Here is a 13,219-nt window from a genome sequence, read left to right as displayed (position 1 = left end):
CCTATATTCGGGGTCTAGCGCCCGACACCCGGGACATGCAGTTCCAGGCGCCGGGCAGGCAGCAGGGTTAGGATACAGATCCCCCGCAGCGGTGCAGGGGATCTGCATCCTACTCTCCGATACGGTCAGACAGCCTCCCCTGCCAGCACTTCCCACGGAGGGGGTGCCGGCACGGGAGGTTGTCTAAGCGCATCGCGCAGACGTTCACCGGCTGCGGCGATGCGCGCGTTAACAACCTCCGCTGCTGGCACGTCTGCACAATGTGCTTTAACAATCTCCCTTGCCGGGAATTCCCACGTGCACGTACATCGTGCAGACGTGCCGGCAGCGGAGGTTGTTTACGTGCATCGCACTCATAACCTTTCCAGGTCTCACTGGTCTAACTGGAAAAGCCCTGTCTATATAGCAGTCAGGAAGAAAAAGTCCAGGTTGTGAGAGGTGTGGTTAGCTCCGCAGGGGTGTGGCTAGATGTTAGTACAGAGAAAATGAGCCAGGAAATTTGTGAGTCGCTTTTTTTTCTTTTTAATGGCGTATTTTAAGAAAATGTTTTCATGAAAACATGGTATTTGTTAAATGTATCATCTGACCTAAAGTAGTAGGATTTAATAACATTCAAAAGAATGTTCCAAAAACATTATTTTATACCTATGGGATAAAATATAAAAATACATTTAGCTGTTATTGTAAGTTATTGCAGCTGCTGATACCGGTAATATATTCCTGAAATGTGTGTTTTTATTTTTTCAGTTTAGTTTCTGACAGTGGATGTATTTATAATGGATGCTGTGATATTTTTGACATTTACAGAGGCTTGCTGATGTTTTTTACCCACAAATGTGTCTCAATGTAGCATAGCCAAGATATATATATATATATATATTTATATATCTAAATTGTACTCTTCTCCATCATCATGAAAGCACTATACTTAGCCAATGGTTGGCGATATATATTTTACTCAGATACATTCTCTGCAGTATAAATTGTGTTTTTGTGAGCTTTATATTCTTACATGAGTTTTGTTTGCAGCATAGTCAGATAAGGTCTGTGAAAGAGGTTGAAGAGGTTGTTGTTGGACAGGGAGATAAAATAATACAGAGGGAGTATTTCATTCCAGAAAGAAAGTAGAACATGATCTAAACAAGAATACCATATTCTTTGTATAGAATTTTAAGATTTTTCTCAGGTTTTCTGCTTTGATTACTCAGTGATAACTCCCATAGAAGCGCTTGTGGGACCTCATACATTTATGATTTTTTTTTACATCCATGAAAAGTTACTTAAAGTTTTTTCAAGTTGATATCCCATTCTGTTTACTCTGCCGAACACAGCACCTTTACAACTAAATATAGTGTTACATCAAGTATTATAATTACCATTTAATGCCCAATTCCTTATTCATAATGTTAATTATTGATCTATTCATATTTTATCTTCATGTAACACAAAGAGCGGGCGTTGAAAGACTAAATGGTTGAGTGATCAAAGTAACAACAGATGGATAGAAAAGTCCCCTTGTTTCCTAATGACATTGAAACAATCAAGGAATTATATGACATCATATAGCACTCATATGACAATATTTGGCATAGTTGTACGTGTGTCTTAAAATAGTATGCCCATTCATCATTGACCTTTAAAAAATAGCTAATTATCTAATCTCCTCTCTTGTATCAAAGTTGATTCTTTTCTTTATTGGTGAATACTAAGACACTTTGAGACAGTTACCTGTAGGTAGGAAGATAGAGTATACTTCTTAAAATGCTTATGTTTCTCCTTTAGACATAATACCCTAAAGATCAGTCTGTTGTACTCTTTGGATGTTTGTTTCAAGGAGGGACCTTAGTGACGTAAAGCCTCAAGATCTCATATTTAGCAGTCAACTGAGACAATGGAGTATCGCCTTTCCAATACTTTTCTTGCATTATACCCAAATGTATTGCATTCCTGCTTCTGCTTTGTGGACCATACACCACCTCCTTTCCAGCTGGACACACACTTAATAATTTAACTAAAGCATATGAAGTCATATAAGTTAAGTTTTTAATAAAGAATTAGTGCTCTAGCATTTTACCTCTAATGTCATCATCTTAGAAGAATTATCCTATTCCTAAAATTAACATGTTATCCCATTTGATGCTGCTTACTGTCATTTGGGTTGTAGAATTAAATCATCTTTGTTAAGTTATATTGAGATTGTTTGCATGCATGTTTTGCAATGGACATAAATATAAGATTTATCAATATTTTTGTGATTTTACATACATGAAAAGGAGAAAGTATAAGTCATATCCTAGCAGGCATACAGTTGAGTAGCATTTCTTGGATTCTGGCCTGTTGCAGTCCTACACGTTATCCAACATAGAAAAAGTTATACAATAATATTGATATATTTAGCATTCTTTATCTTGTGATGTTTTAAGAGTATATACCATATAATGCCACATTTAACAGGCACTGTAAATGTTTTTAATGCGATATGTATAATAATACAAACAGACAGGTTCTGGTGGACTCTGCTTTTGCCTTGATGCTTAAACTATTAACTCTTTGAACACCGGACATAAGTTTGCCCCTGGTTAACTAGGCCTACATACTGGGGCTGTCATTCTATCCCCTCAGTGATATCGTTTTTAGTATTGTCACATACAAAATTCATGATTAATTTATTATAAAGATAATTTAAGTCATGTGCTTTAAGTCATGTTGATATAGTTAAATTTGATTTATTTATAATCTAATATTAATTATTCAATGAGATATGTAAGTTCATAAACATTTTATTATCAATTATATATACCGTATATATATATATATATATATATATATATATATATATATATATCACTTGGGAGGAAAGAACTTTAAATGTTTAGTCTTTAAGAGAAAGAAGAAGTATGAAGAGGGGAATAAAAGAGGGTAAATTAAAAGACTGCATTGTTTATTTGTCTACATATATTATTATTATTATTATTATTATTATTATTATTTTATTTAATTTATTTTGGTTCTGGAAACCTAGCTAGATTAGTTTAAGGACAATTAGTTGACTGCACAGAAAAACTGCAAAACAAATATGTGCTCAACATATTAATGTAACGTTGGTCCTATATTAAATCATGGAATATGTTATAAAACGTGTAATGAGCACTATGCTCATTGGCTAAGCCGATATCTGTATTTAATATTGTTTCGGCGATCAGGTTACATGAGTCACACACCTTCTATTCCAAAACGTGTAATCCACCTGAGTTTCGAAAAAATCCAATTAATTGTTAATGCTGCAACTCCCCGGATTCTGATAATGACCAATGGTTTACTTTAGATTGCTTGTTTAGGAAACGTTGTCATTTGTTTGGAAGGGGATCTTACACTTTAACCCCCAGGAGGCTTACTGAGCATTGTTCGCTGTGTGTTGTCATTGCTGTCTTGCATCTGCTCACAGGAACAGTACAATTGTGCTTTGACTGTTCGAAACCCATCACCTGCCAATTGCTCAAGACCATATAATGGATTATTATCTGAACAACGAAGGGGAATCGTCCCAGGTTCTCTGCTAGCACGATACACGAACATTTATCCATGCAGTTTTATTTCTTTCTTGCGAATAGTCGAGGCTACCAGCGGCTCACTCACTTCCAGCAGCTGTAAGACTCAATTCTCCACGCATATTTTCAAATGTGATTGGCCTCTCTTTAAGTTCTTTATTTCTTTTTCATTTGTTTGTAGTATTTTACCAAGGTTATACTTTTTTAGATTTAAACACTAGAACCGTAAATGTCATGTTTACATGTTAAAACAATAAATATACATTATATATTTAAAATGTAAAATAGTTATACATTTCACTTAAATTACATTTAGTCTTGCACTGGATAGTGTTGTATCAGAAATAGCATTGAATAGCAATTATGACAAAAGTAATTTGTGGTTACGCTATAATATTGTTAAAATTGTATTGTTAATACATTATTATTATTATTACGGTATTATTATTATTATTAGCTTAATAGTATATTGTTTGAGTCATAGTGATATTGTTTAGTGTGTTGTGTCATACATAGTCTTTTATTAGTATTGTGATCTGTGTAGAAAATAGTTCTTGCCTTTTCATGAGATGTAAAGTGAGACAGCCAGGCAGTTTATTGTATTGTAATTAGTAATATCCCTACTTTATTATGTTTATTATGTGGAGGATAGTGAATTGGACCTTTAATATACACAGTGAAATCAGGAAGCTGAAACACACTGGATTGCTGAATTTCTATATTACACATCAAAAAATGGATACGGCTACAGTATATTAGTGGAAGTGAAGAAATATGAAAGATGTCCATGATATCATTCAGTTTATAATGTCCTCAGAGTAAAAGGGTTTCAGACCTCAGAGGTTCTTTCTACAGATGAAGGAGAAGGGACCATTGAAGTTGTAATATCTTACATCACTCTACATCTATGAATTTTGGTCCACTAAAAGGGATCACAGACCTCTTTGATTACACAAGACAAAAAGTCCAAGTACTGATTTTATGGTGAATCTTAACGTATGCGGTGTTTGCAGTTTCAGCTATATTATCCTATTTAGTTATTTCTAATTATGGAACTATGGGGCATCTTTGGAGCTAGTAGCTATGGCTAATTGTCATAGTAATGCCTTGCCCAGGTACTGCCACTCTTACATCCCCCCCAATGTCATAGCTTTTTTGAAAGGGTAATGTGAGTGTAACATGCTTGCTTAAATGTTTTAATACGACAAAACATAAGAGCATTAAGTTGTATTGAAATTTCCAACCGTGCAGGAGAACCATTTTCATGTTCTATGTTCCGAAGATATCATCAGATCGCTGCCTGCTGGGAATCACAAATATATTATCAAGTAACTTAATTGTGCATGTTAGTATTATAAGATTATAAGTTTTTTTGATTTTTTTTAACTAATGTATCGTTATTGTGTTTTAGATGGACCCTGTACAGAAAGCAGTAATAAACCACACATTTGGCGTATCTATACCACCAAAGAAAAAACAGGTTATCTCTTGCAATGTCTGCCAACTGCGCTTTAATTCTGATGTGAGTATATTTCCTATTTTTACTATTTACATTTTTTACTGGAATTGGTATACTGCCTGTTTTCCATTTCTCATGCATCATTTCAATGGGTATCTAATAAATTCTAGAGGTTTTCTCACCCTGCCTGGGAAATTTGATGCCCTAGATATTTCTGACTTAATTTATATGTGTGGGGATATCATGTTGGTCAAGGAACAGGCAGCACTTGTATTAGTTAGCAATACCTTTTGTCATGACTGTGGGAAACTGGTCTGGTAGGAGTCTTTGTGCAGGGACCGTGCGTGGGGCAGGCAGGTACAGATGCACCTGGATGCAGATGGCTAAAAACTGCTGTCAGCCAGCAGCAGAGTCTGGGAAGACTGCCAGGCGGCAGGGGAGTCTGTGGAGACTGCCAGGCGGCAGCGTAGTCTGTGGAGACTGCCAGGCGGCAGCGGAGTCTGTGGAGACTGCCAGGCGGCAACGTAGTCTGTGGAGACTGGCAGGCGGCAGCGGAGTCTGGGGAGACTGGCAGGGGGCTGCGGAGTCTGGGGAGACTGGCAGGCGGCAGCGGAGTCTGGGGAGACTGGCAGGTGGCTGCAGAGTCTGGGGAGACTGCCAGGAGGCAGCGGAGTCTGGGGAGACTGCCAGGAGGGAGCGGAGTCTGGGGAGACTGGCAGGCGGCAGCGGAGTCTGGGGAGAGTGGCAGGCGGCAGCGGAGTCTGGGGAGACTGCCAGGCCGCAACGTAGTCTGTGGAGACTGGCAGGCGGCAGCGGAGTCTGGGGAGACTGGCAGGGGGCTGCGGAGTCTGGGGAGACTGGCAGGCGGCAGCGGAGTCTGGGGAGACTGGCAGGTGGCTGCAGAGTCTGGGGAGACTGCCAGGAGGCAGCGGAGTCTGGGGAGACTGCCAGGAGGGAGCGGAGTCTGGGGAGACTGGCAGGCGGCAGCGGAGTCTGGGGAGAGTGGCAGGCGAGGTCAGGCAAGCAGAGGTCATACACAGAAGAAACAATAGAACAGTACCAAATGATAATCCAAAGCATAATCACAGTCCAGCTAAACTTCTGAATAAACTTAGAATAATCACAACCAAGCGAGGTACAAAGGGAAAAACAGGAACATAGTCAAAACCTAAGGCCAAGGTTCACAACTAGAATACAGAGATCAACACACTAACAGTTCTGCTGGGCCAGGAAGTGCAATGCCCCAGCAAGGAAGCCTGGGAGCACTCCTGATATATAAAGTCCTTTAATTTCCTGATGGGTTTCAGGTGTGTCAGGAACCATTGACAACTGGATAGTGACATACGGGAAACAGGAATCCTAGGGACCATGGAACCCTCTGTTGGTGAGACCATTAGGTGCATGGTCTGCCATGTTTAGGGTGGCTGGGCTTCATGACACCTTTAGTTGATCACTGTGTTCATAACCGTGTCCTTTCTTCACATATCCACTACAACATAGTCAGTACACCATGAGAATGATTGTTATGGGTCTTCTGTCCTGGCTTTCAGCAATGCTGTGTGCTGTTCTTTAACCATTGTGTGAAATCTGTGTACTAAAAGCAGTATAAAACAGAAAAAATAACATTTGAAATGACAAAATAATAACAAAAATAGTACAACAACAAAACAACAAAGGCACATGTGGAATTGCTTAGTATCCTAGTGTGTTTAACAGTCTTTGCAAGAATCTAGGAATCTGTGATGGCATGTTATCCCTGGTTTATCAGCTGTTTATCTAATGCCAGTTTATAGACCGGCACTCATATAAGTGCCAGTTTTATCATGTCATTAGTACCAAATGACCATAAGGATTATTTTTAATGGCATTAGGAATCTGCGGGGCATGGAAAATATTCTGTTGTGACAAGGGTTATGGACCGATGCCTGCATATTTAGCCCGTGAATTATTCTCTGCTCTGTTATAAGACAGACACGCAGAACATTGTTGTGAAAGCTGGAATGTGAGGTGTCTAAATTGGTTTTAACCATTGGTTATGAACGTTGATATCATGTTGACAGCAATACTGAGTGAAAAAAAAAAATATATATATATATATATTTTACCAGTTTTGTAGCAGATCATTAAAAAAAAAGATTATTGGTGAATGAATATTTAAGAGGGTACAGGTATATACAGTAATGACAGAGCTGTGTGCAATCAACAAGGATCATTTTATTACAAGAGGGCAACTTAATTACGCTGATGACCACATCACTGCAAGTTGTGTTAGCACATAAGGGTGCATGGAGATTAAAGGGGGGGCAGTGACACCATCTCTAGAAGTATCTGGCCCAAAGTGAAAGGAGCACAGAAAGCATACAGTTGTAAAGCCGGTATTACTCCAGGCACTCCATTCCTAATGTATATGGAAATGTAAGTAAACATTACAGAAATATCTGCAAGTACTGAAGGTCCTCAAAACAAGGTCAACCAATAATTTCCTCTTCTCTGCTTGCTGGGTTGTTCCTCACTCAAAGTATATAAAGGATAACATATACTTAAAGCAAGATAAATAAAATATAGGGTATGGCTCATGCAAGAAAAGAAACACAATTAGATATAGTTTTTCTTTTCCCCTTGAAGCAAAGTAATCTAAGAAAGATTGTCCGCCGCCTCATGTCAGGTTGAATGAATCATCTCTGAAGTTTGCTGTCATTAAAAGTTGGGGGCCATTAAATATTTATTAGCATTGTACAGAATGCAATAATTCCTTTTTTTCATCTGATGACCTGCAAGAACACATTCAGGAGGTTTAACATAAAGTCCCCAGTCAACATTATTTTCTGAGACAAGTTCTAGTTATCTTACACAAAACATGAATATGTATTAAAAACTATTATGAGACTATTAAGAGACAGAAAGTGAAACATTGTCTGCGGTTATAAAGAAAATCAAACTTTAAAAGTTACTTAAAGTTAACTGCAACAGCTAATTCTAGCATGACTCAGTTGACGTTCCCCGAGGGAGAAGATTACATGGATAGGTTGATTGTAGTAAGCACCTTTTACACATGACGGACCTGGCTTCTTTAACCCTTTAGAAGCCAGAACACACCTCCACTACACAATCCTGACACTGATAGAGTTAATAAAATAGGGGTGAAGAAAAGAGACAGAATTATGTAAATTGCTTATGGGGCCATGTTTATTTTTCGAGTAAAATAATATTTAACCCCTTAAGGACAATGGGCGGTCCCTGAACCCATTGAAAACAATGCATTTGGAGCCCGTACATGGTTAAAGGGGTTAAAATGTGCGTATACATTTGGTATTTAGTTATATATGAGGCACCTACCACTTTCACATTGTGTAATGTGATGAAAATAAATTTGACCATCAGGAAAGCGATGTATACTGTAGCAGAGCCCTTTAACTGTCATGATCAGCGATATGCAAAAATGCTGTGTATCCTGGAAAACATGGCTGATGTGGCCATCCTGCCTCCACACCCACTAGAATGTCTGCTTTAAGACTTGTCCCTCTCTAAAAATATTTTATGTCTAAAAATGCATTAATCCCCATATTTGTTGTCTGCTCCCACACATCATCTGGGCATCAAGCCCTTATTGATTTGATGGTGGCAAAGAAACACTGGATATGTATTGTAGAGGTTAAATGGAAAAAAAAGTGCATTAATCAATAGCTTTCCATTTGTCAAAGGGTTTACACAGATCCTGTAAATAAGAGTATTTATATTGATTGTTTGCTTTGGTGACTAGTGAGGCAGACAGAAGGTAATTAAAAGCATAAATCTCTCAAGGCCGAGGAGGTAATACCCATCTTGGAGACATGGGCTGACAAAATGATGAACCTTTCTGATCCTGTGATGTTCTGTCTACTGTATTGTTAGTACAGATTGGATCATTACAATGCAGTACGATATTTTTTATTTTTTTATTTGCAGCCATGCAACACTTCTTATTCTGCATAAACCTCTCCAAATCGTTGGTCTTAACATTGGCACCTAGAGATTATTTATGCTAAACCGACTGATTGCTTTCAATCATCAGATCATTCATCCTAGAGAATAATGCACGATTCAAGTTGTGCCTAGCTCGAGAATCACTTTTTATTTTAGTACATCCAGATGTGTACGCAGGCAAGACCCGTGGCTCCTGGCTGGTTAGAAAACTTAGAACCCAAGATGCCATGGCACTGTAGGTACGGTGGTACCCATGCTTGCATTAAACTTTGCCAAAGTGAGAGCTGCAGCCCCAAAATGTAGCCTAGGTTGCCTTGTGGATAATTAGTCTATAAAAACCAACACAAGCCACTCATCAAAAGAGAGGGCAAGTTTGTTTTTACACATTCACTATAACACACATGTACACGTATACTCCATTACACCCCTTACAACCTTACGGTTGCATTAGGTGACCCCACTTCACTCCTGCCTTCATGGGACAATGCCAGATTAAGGAGTTTGGGGCCCTGGGGCACTTATACAAAAAAGGCCCCCCTTTTCTTGTGCCCAACTATGATTCCACGTCAATGCAAATAAAACATAATGCAAAATAAAACAAAAAAAAGAGTTTATTGCAAATTCCTTCGTGATGTCACACCCTGTTTATATTAAATGCTATCATATTATAAGCAATTTACATAATTCTGTCCTCTTCGCTCCATTTTTATTAACCCTATCTGTGGCAGGGTTGTGTGTGGTCTGGCAGTGTCATTTTTTATTATCATGTCACTGACTTTTTTGCGTGAAATTATTGTGCTTACTTGCTCCATTATATAACTGCATTTAAATAAGTGCTACGTTTACAAATCAAAACCATCTTAACGAGGACACATAAATAGAAGGGGGCTTTTTTTTTGCTTCAGGGTCTATTGCAATAATAGATAACATTTTTATTTTGTGATGTTACAGATTTGAGTTTGCTGGAAAATTAATTACTAGCCAGGTCAGATTCCACACATCTGCAAACTAACACCAGAAAGATATTACAGCTTGTCTATGTCTTTCACAGCAACGTCTCTTGGTTCATTGCCCTGTGCTCTTTTCAGCAATTATCACATCTACGCAACAAGATAAAAAGTTCTCACATAGCCTTGGAAATGTACTCAGTAATCACTCCTTGGGGGTATCACATAATGGAAGATTTATTCCCAGGGTTCAGTTAAATAATAGTGAGATGTCCTTTCTGTTGTATTAGCTACCTGCTAACATGAACCAGACTGTGATCGCAGGAGCTGCAATAATAATCCAGAATTACGTTATAATATGGAAGGCGCAAGTACCATCAATCCAAAACAATAAAACTCCGTGTGATTAGCCCATACGTCGTAAATTGACAGCGGGATGCCAACACATGCTTTTTTTTACCTGATTGCCTGTAAATTAATATTAATGGCTTTTGTTTCTAGTATCAAGTTGCCCTAACCGTTGTTATTTTTAATTGGCTGTGGTTACTTTAGAAATCTTCTTCAAGAGTTTATAGCAACAATACCTCCAACTACACCCGAAACTACCATCGCAATAGAAAGTGTGGGGGAAAATACTTCTAATAAGTTCAGATTTCGGAAATACCTTATATGTGCACAAGGCAATCATAAGGCAATCAGATAAAGGTTTTAATGATGTTAAGGGCTTATCATATAGGTTTCTGTGATTTGTTAAACCTAACTTTTGTATAAGATACATCAGTTGAAGCAGAATCGCAGTCAAATTCATGTTACAGCCAATAAGTTTCCTTGATCCACCTTAAAGTCTATTTATATATATATATATATATATATATATATATATATATATATATATATATATATACAGTTTTTTTTAATAATAAAATAGATTCAATAAGAAAAGGAGTTGGCATGGGAGGATGAATGGTTATAGTTATCACATAGGAAATAAAAGAGGAAGAACTACAGAGATCAATTTATTATTATACCAAATGGCTAATTTGATAACACAAGTTGGCTCTTAGAGATGTCACTTTGATGAGTGGAATTCAATTTATGCCCCTTTAATTTTAAATAAACTAAATTACTTGAAATCTCATGATTTCACGGGACTATTTCTGCATTGAAGTGGAGTTTTCACCTGTCAATATCCTTCATGTTGTTGTTATTATGTTTTATTTATATAGCTCCAATAATTATGCAGCCCATCTTACAATATATACATGGATATAGTATATTCAAGGGGTATGATAAAACTAGAATTGACAGACAAAGGAAAATTAACCCTCCTATTTTATTATTGTATTAAATAAACATTCAGTCATTTGAGAACATAAGGAATTTAAATAGTTATCATTACATTCAAAACCCCTTTTTTAATTTAATCCACTTGAAACAGAGTCTATATATTTATTTTCCCACTTTTTGTCTATTGACTACTTTGAAGGGACACTCGCCTGTCGCCTTTGACAGCCCATTGACTGAAGATAATAATAACCAAATCTATTTGTGTCTTGTCTATTTACCCATGCCCCCTCCCCAATAAACATTAGCCATTTTTCATCTGGTTCCCTGTTGTGTCATTACTCAATTGGTCATTGGTGGTTTGTTTGTAATTTGTTTCTCCAGAGCAGCAACCACCACCAAGGACAACCCGGTAGACCCCTGGTTCTGGTTATCAGCTTGTATCTTTAACCTGACAACCCAAGAAACATAAAAAGAAAGTGAAAAAAATCAACCTGAATAAAAAACCAACATCCATAATAACAAAAAACATATACTTGCCACCTATCTAATAAAATTCCGACTTCACATAACATTTGCTTTAGCAAAATCCTCTAACTTTACTACAGGCCGGAGCCTGTTATTATGTATAACAGATCTCAAATAAAATTCCTTAAATGTATATTACCTAGACCACTTACTGTTCTAAGAATATCTTATAATCTATGTATGGGAGCAAAAATATATCAGTAATGAATATGATGAAGGTTGACAGTAGAACCTCTATTTGAAGTTCTATTTGCAGAAGTATATAGATATCTTACTTTGCAGAGGTTATGAGAACATTTTAGCTAAAATGTGCCTAGTGAAAGTTATGGTTCTTCAGGAAATGAAGTTTCCCCATTTGGGACAAAGAAACTTTCGAAAGTAATTGAATAATCTTACTTATATCCTAAATGTATTCTTCCAGGCATGTCTGTCATCAGTTGGCAAATCAATGAATGTTTTCCTACCGCATTGGCTTGTGGCCTACTTATCTGATCAATGATTATTAAAGTATTCCAATAGATAAAGTTGTCCAGTTATCAACAAAGACTGTTGGACTTTAAAAAAAAACACACAAAATGGTGTATTTTGAAGTAACTTTTGAAGGAGATATTGCATGAAAACTGGTAAAAACTAGTTACCAACAACTTTGGAACAGATTTGTTATAGCCTCCTGAAAAGTGTCAAAATAGCCCTAGTTAAATACCCTGGGTTGTAAGTGGTTTGGGGATATTTGACCATTATCGGAATGGTCGGAAAAGATGTCGGAAAAGATGATGCCCTATCATGGACAAAATAGATGATATTCAGGGCAAGTTAATGAATATTAACTTCCTCATTGGAACTGGCTATACATCTAAAACGTTTTGCTTTTTTTCTTGATCAAAATAATGTTTTATACTTATGAATATAGTTTCTAAAGAATGACCTACTTGTGCTGAAAAAAAAAACAATATATAATTTGTGTGGGCACACTAACTGAGAAAAGGGAACTGAGACGTAGTAAAAATATGAATAATTGCTTCTGACATGTAGTGTAAAAAAGCCCTAGTCCTTAAGACTTTTGAAGGCTGTTGAGGTCATGTGGCAGACTCAGCACGAAGAAAGCACGAAGAATGCACAAAGTGCTGCAACTCCACTGTAACATCTCCTGCCATCTATCTTGCCTCCTGGGTACGATGTCTCAAGCTTTCATACTGATCAAAGAAAACCAACAAAAATCTCATGCAGGCTTCTAGGTATTGCCTATACCAGCTAAAAGGCAGTGAGCGGGACCATACATAATATTTATAAAAAGTAAAAAAAACAATGGACAAAACACAAACAACTCTCAGTCCGTATCTGGCGCGTTTCGTCCATTTTCAGCACGAGGGAAACATGCTTTTGAATTAGTAAATAGTAATATTTTCCAAAATAAATACAGATTAAAAAAAGCATAGAGATGCAAACCAGTATCAGAACAAAAGATGGCAATAGGTTTTTTTTAAATAGAG

The 13,219-nt window shown here is 37.2% G+C and overlaps 1 protein-coding gene across 2 annotated transcripts in view; it reads left to right on the top strand.

The window, feature by feature from the left end:
* Positions 1-13,219, top strand: part of ZNF385B (zinc finger protein 385B) — a 155,808-nt gene that overhangs the window by 114,299 nt on the left and 28,290 nt on the right. For both annotated transcript variants that reach the window (XM_053471017.1, XM_053471019.1), the window contains one exon: positions 4,960-5,070. In XM_053471017.1, coding sequence (XP_053326992.1) covers positions 4,960-5,070 — 111 coding nt within the window. The remainder of the gene's footprint in view (positions 1-4,959; positions 5,071-13,219) is intronic.

Source organism: Spea bombifrons, chromosome 7, assembly GCF_027358695.1.
Source record: "Spea bombifrons isolate aSpeBom1 chromosome 7, aSpeBom1.2.pri, whole genome shotgun sequence".
Taxonomy (NCBI): domain Eukaryota; kingdom Metazoa; phylum Chordata; class Amphibia; order Anura; family Pelobatidae; genus Spea; species Spea bombifrons.
Note: the sequence above shows the minus strand (reverse complement) of the source record. Positions and strands in the feature narration are given on the sequence as shown.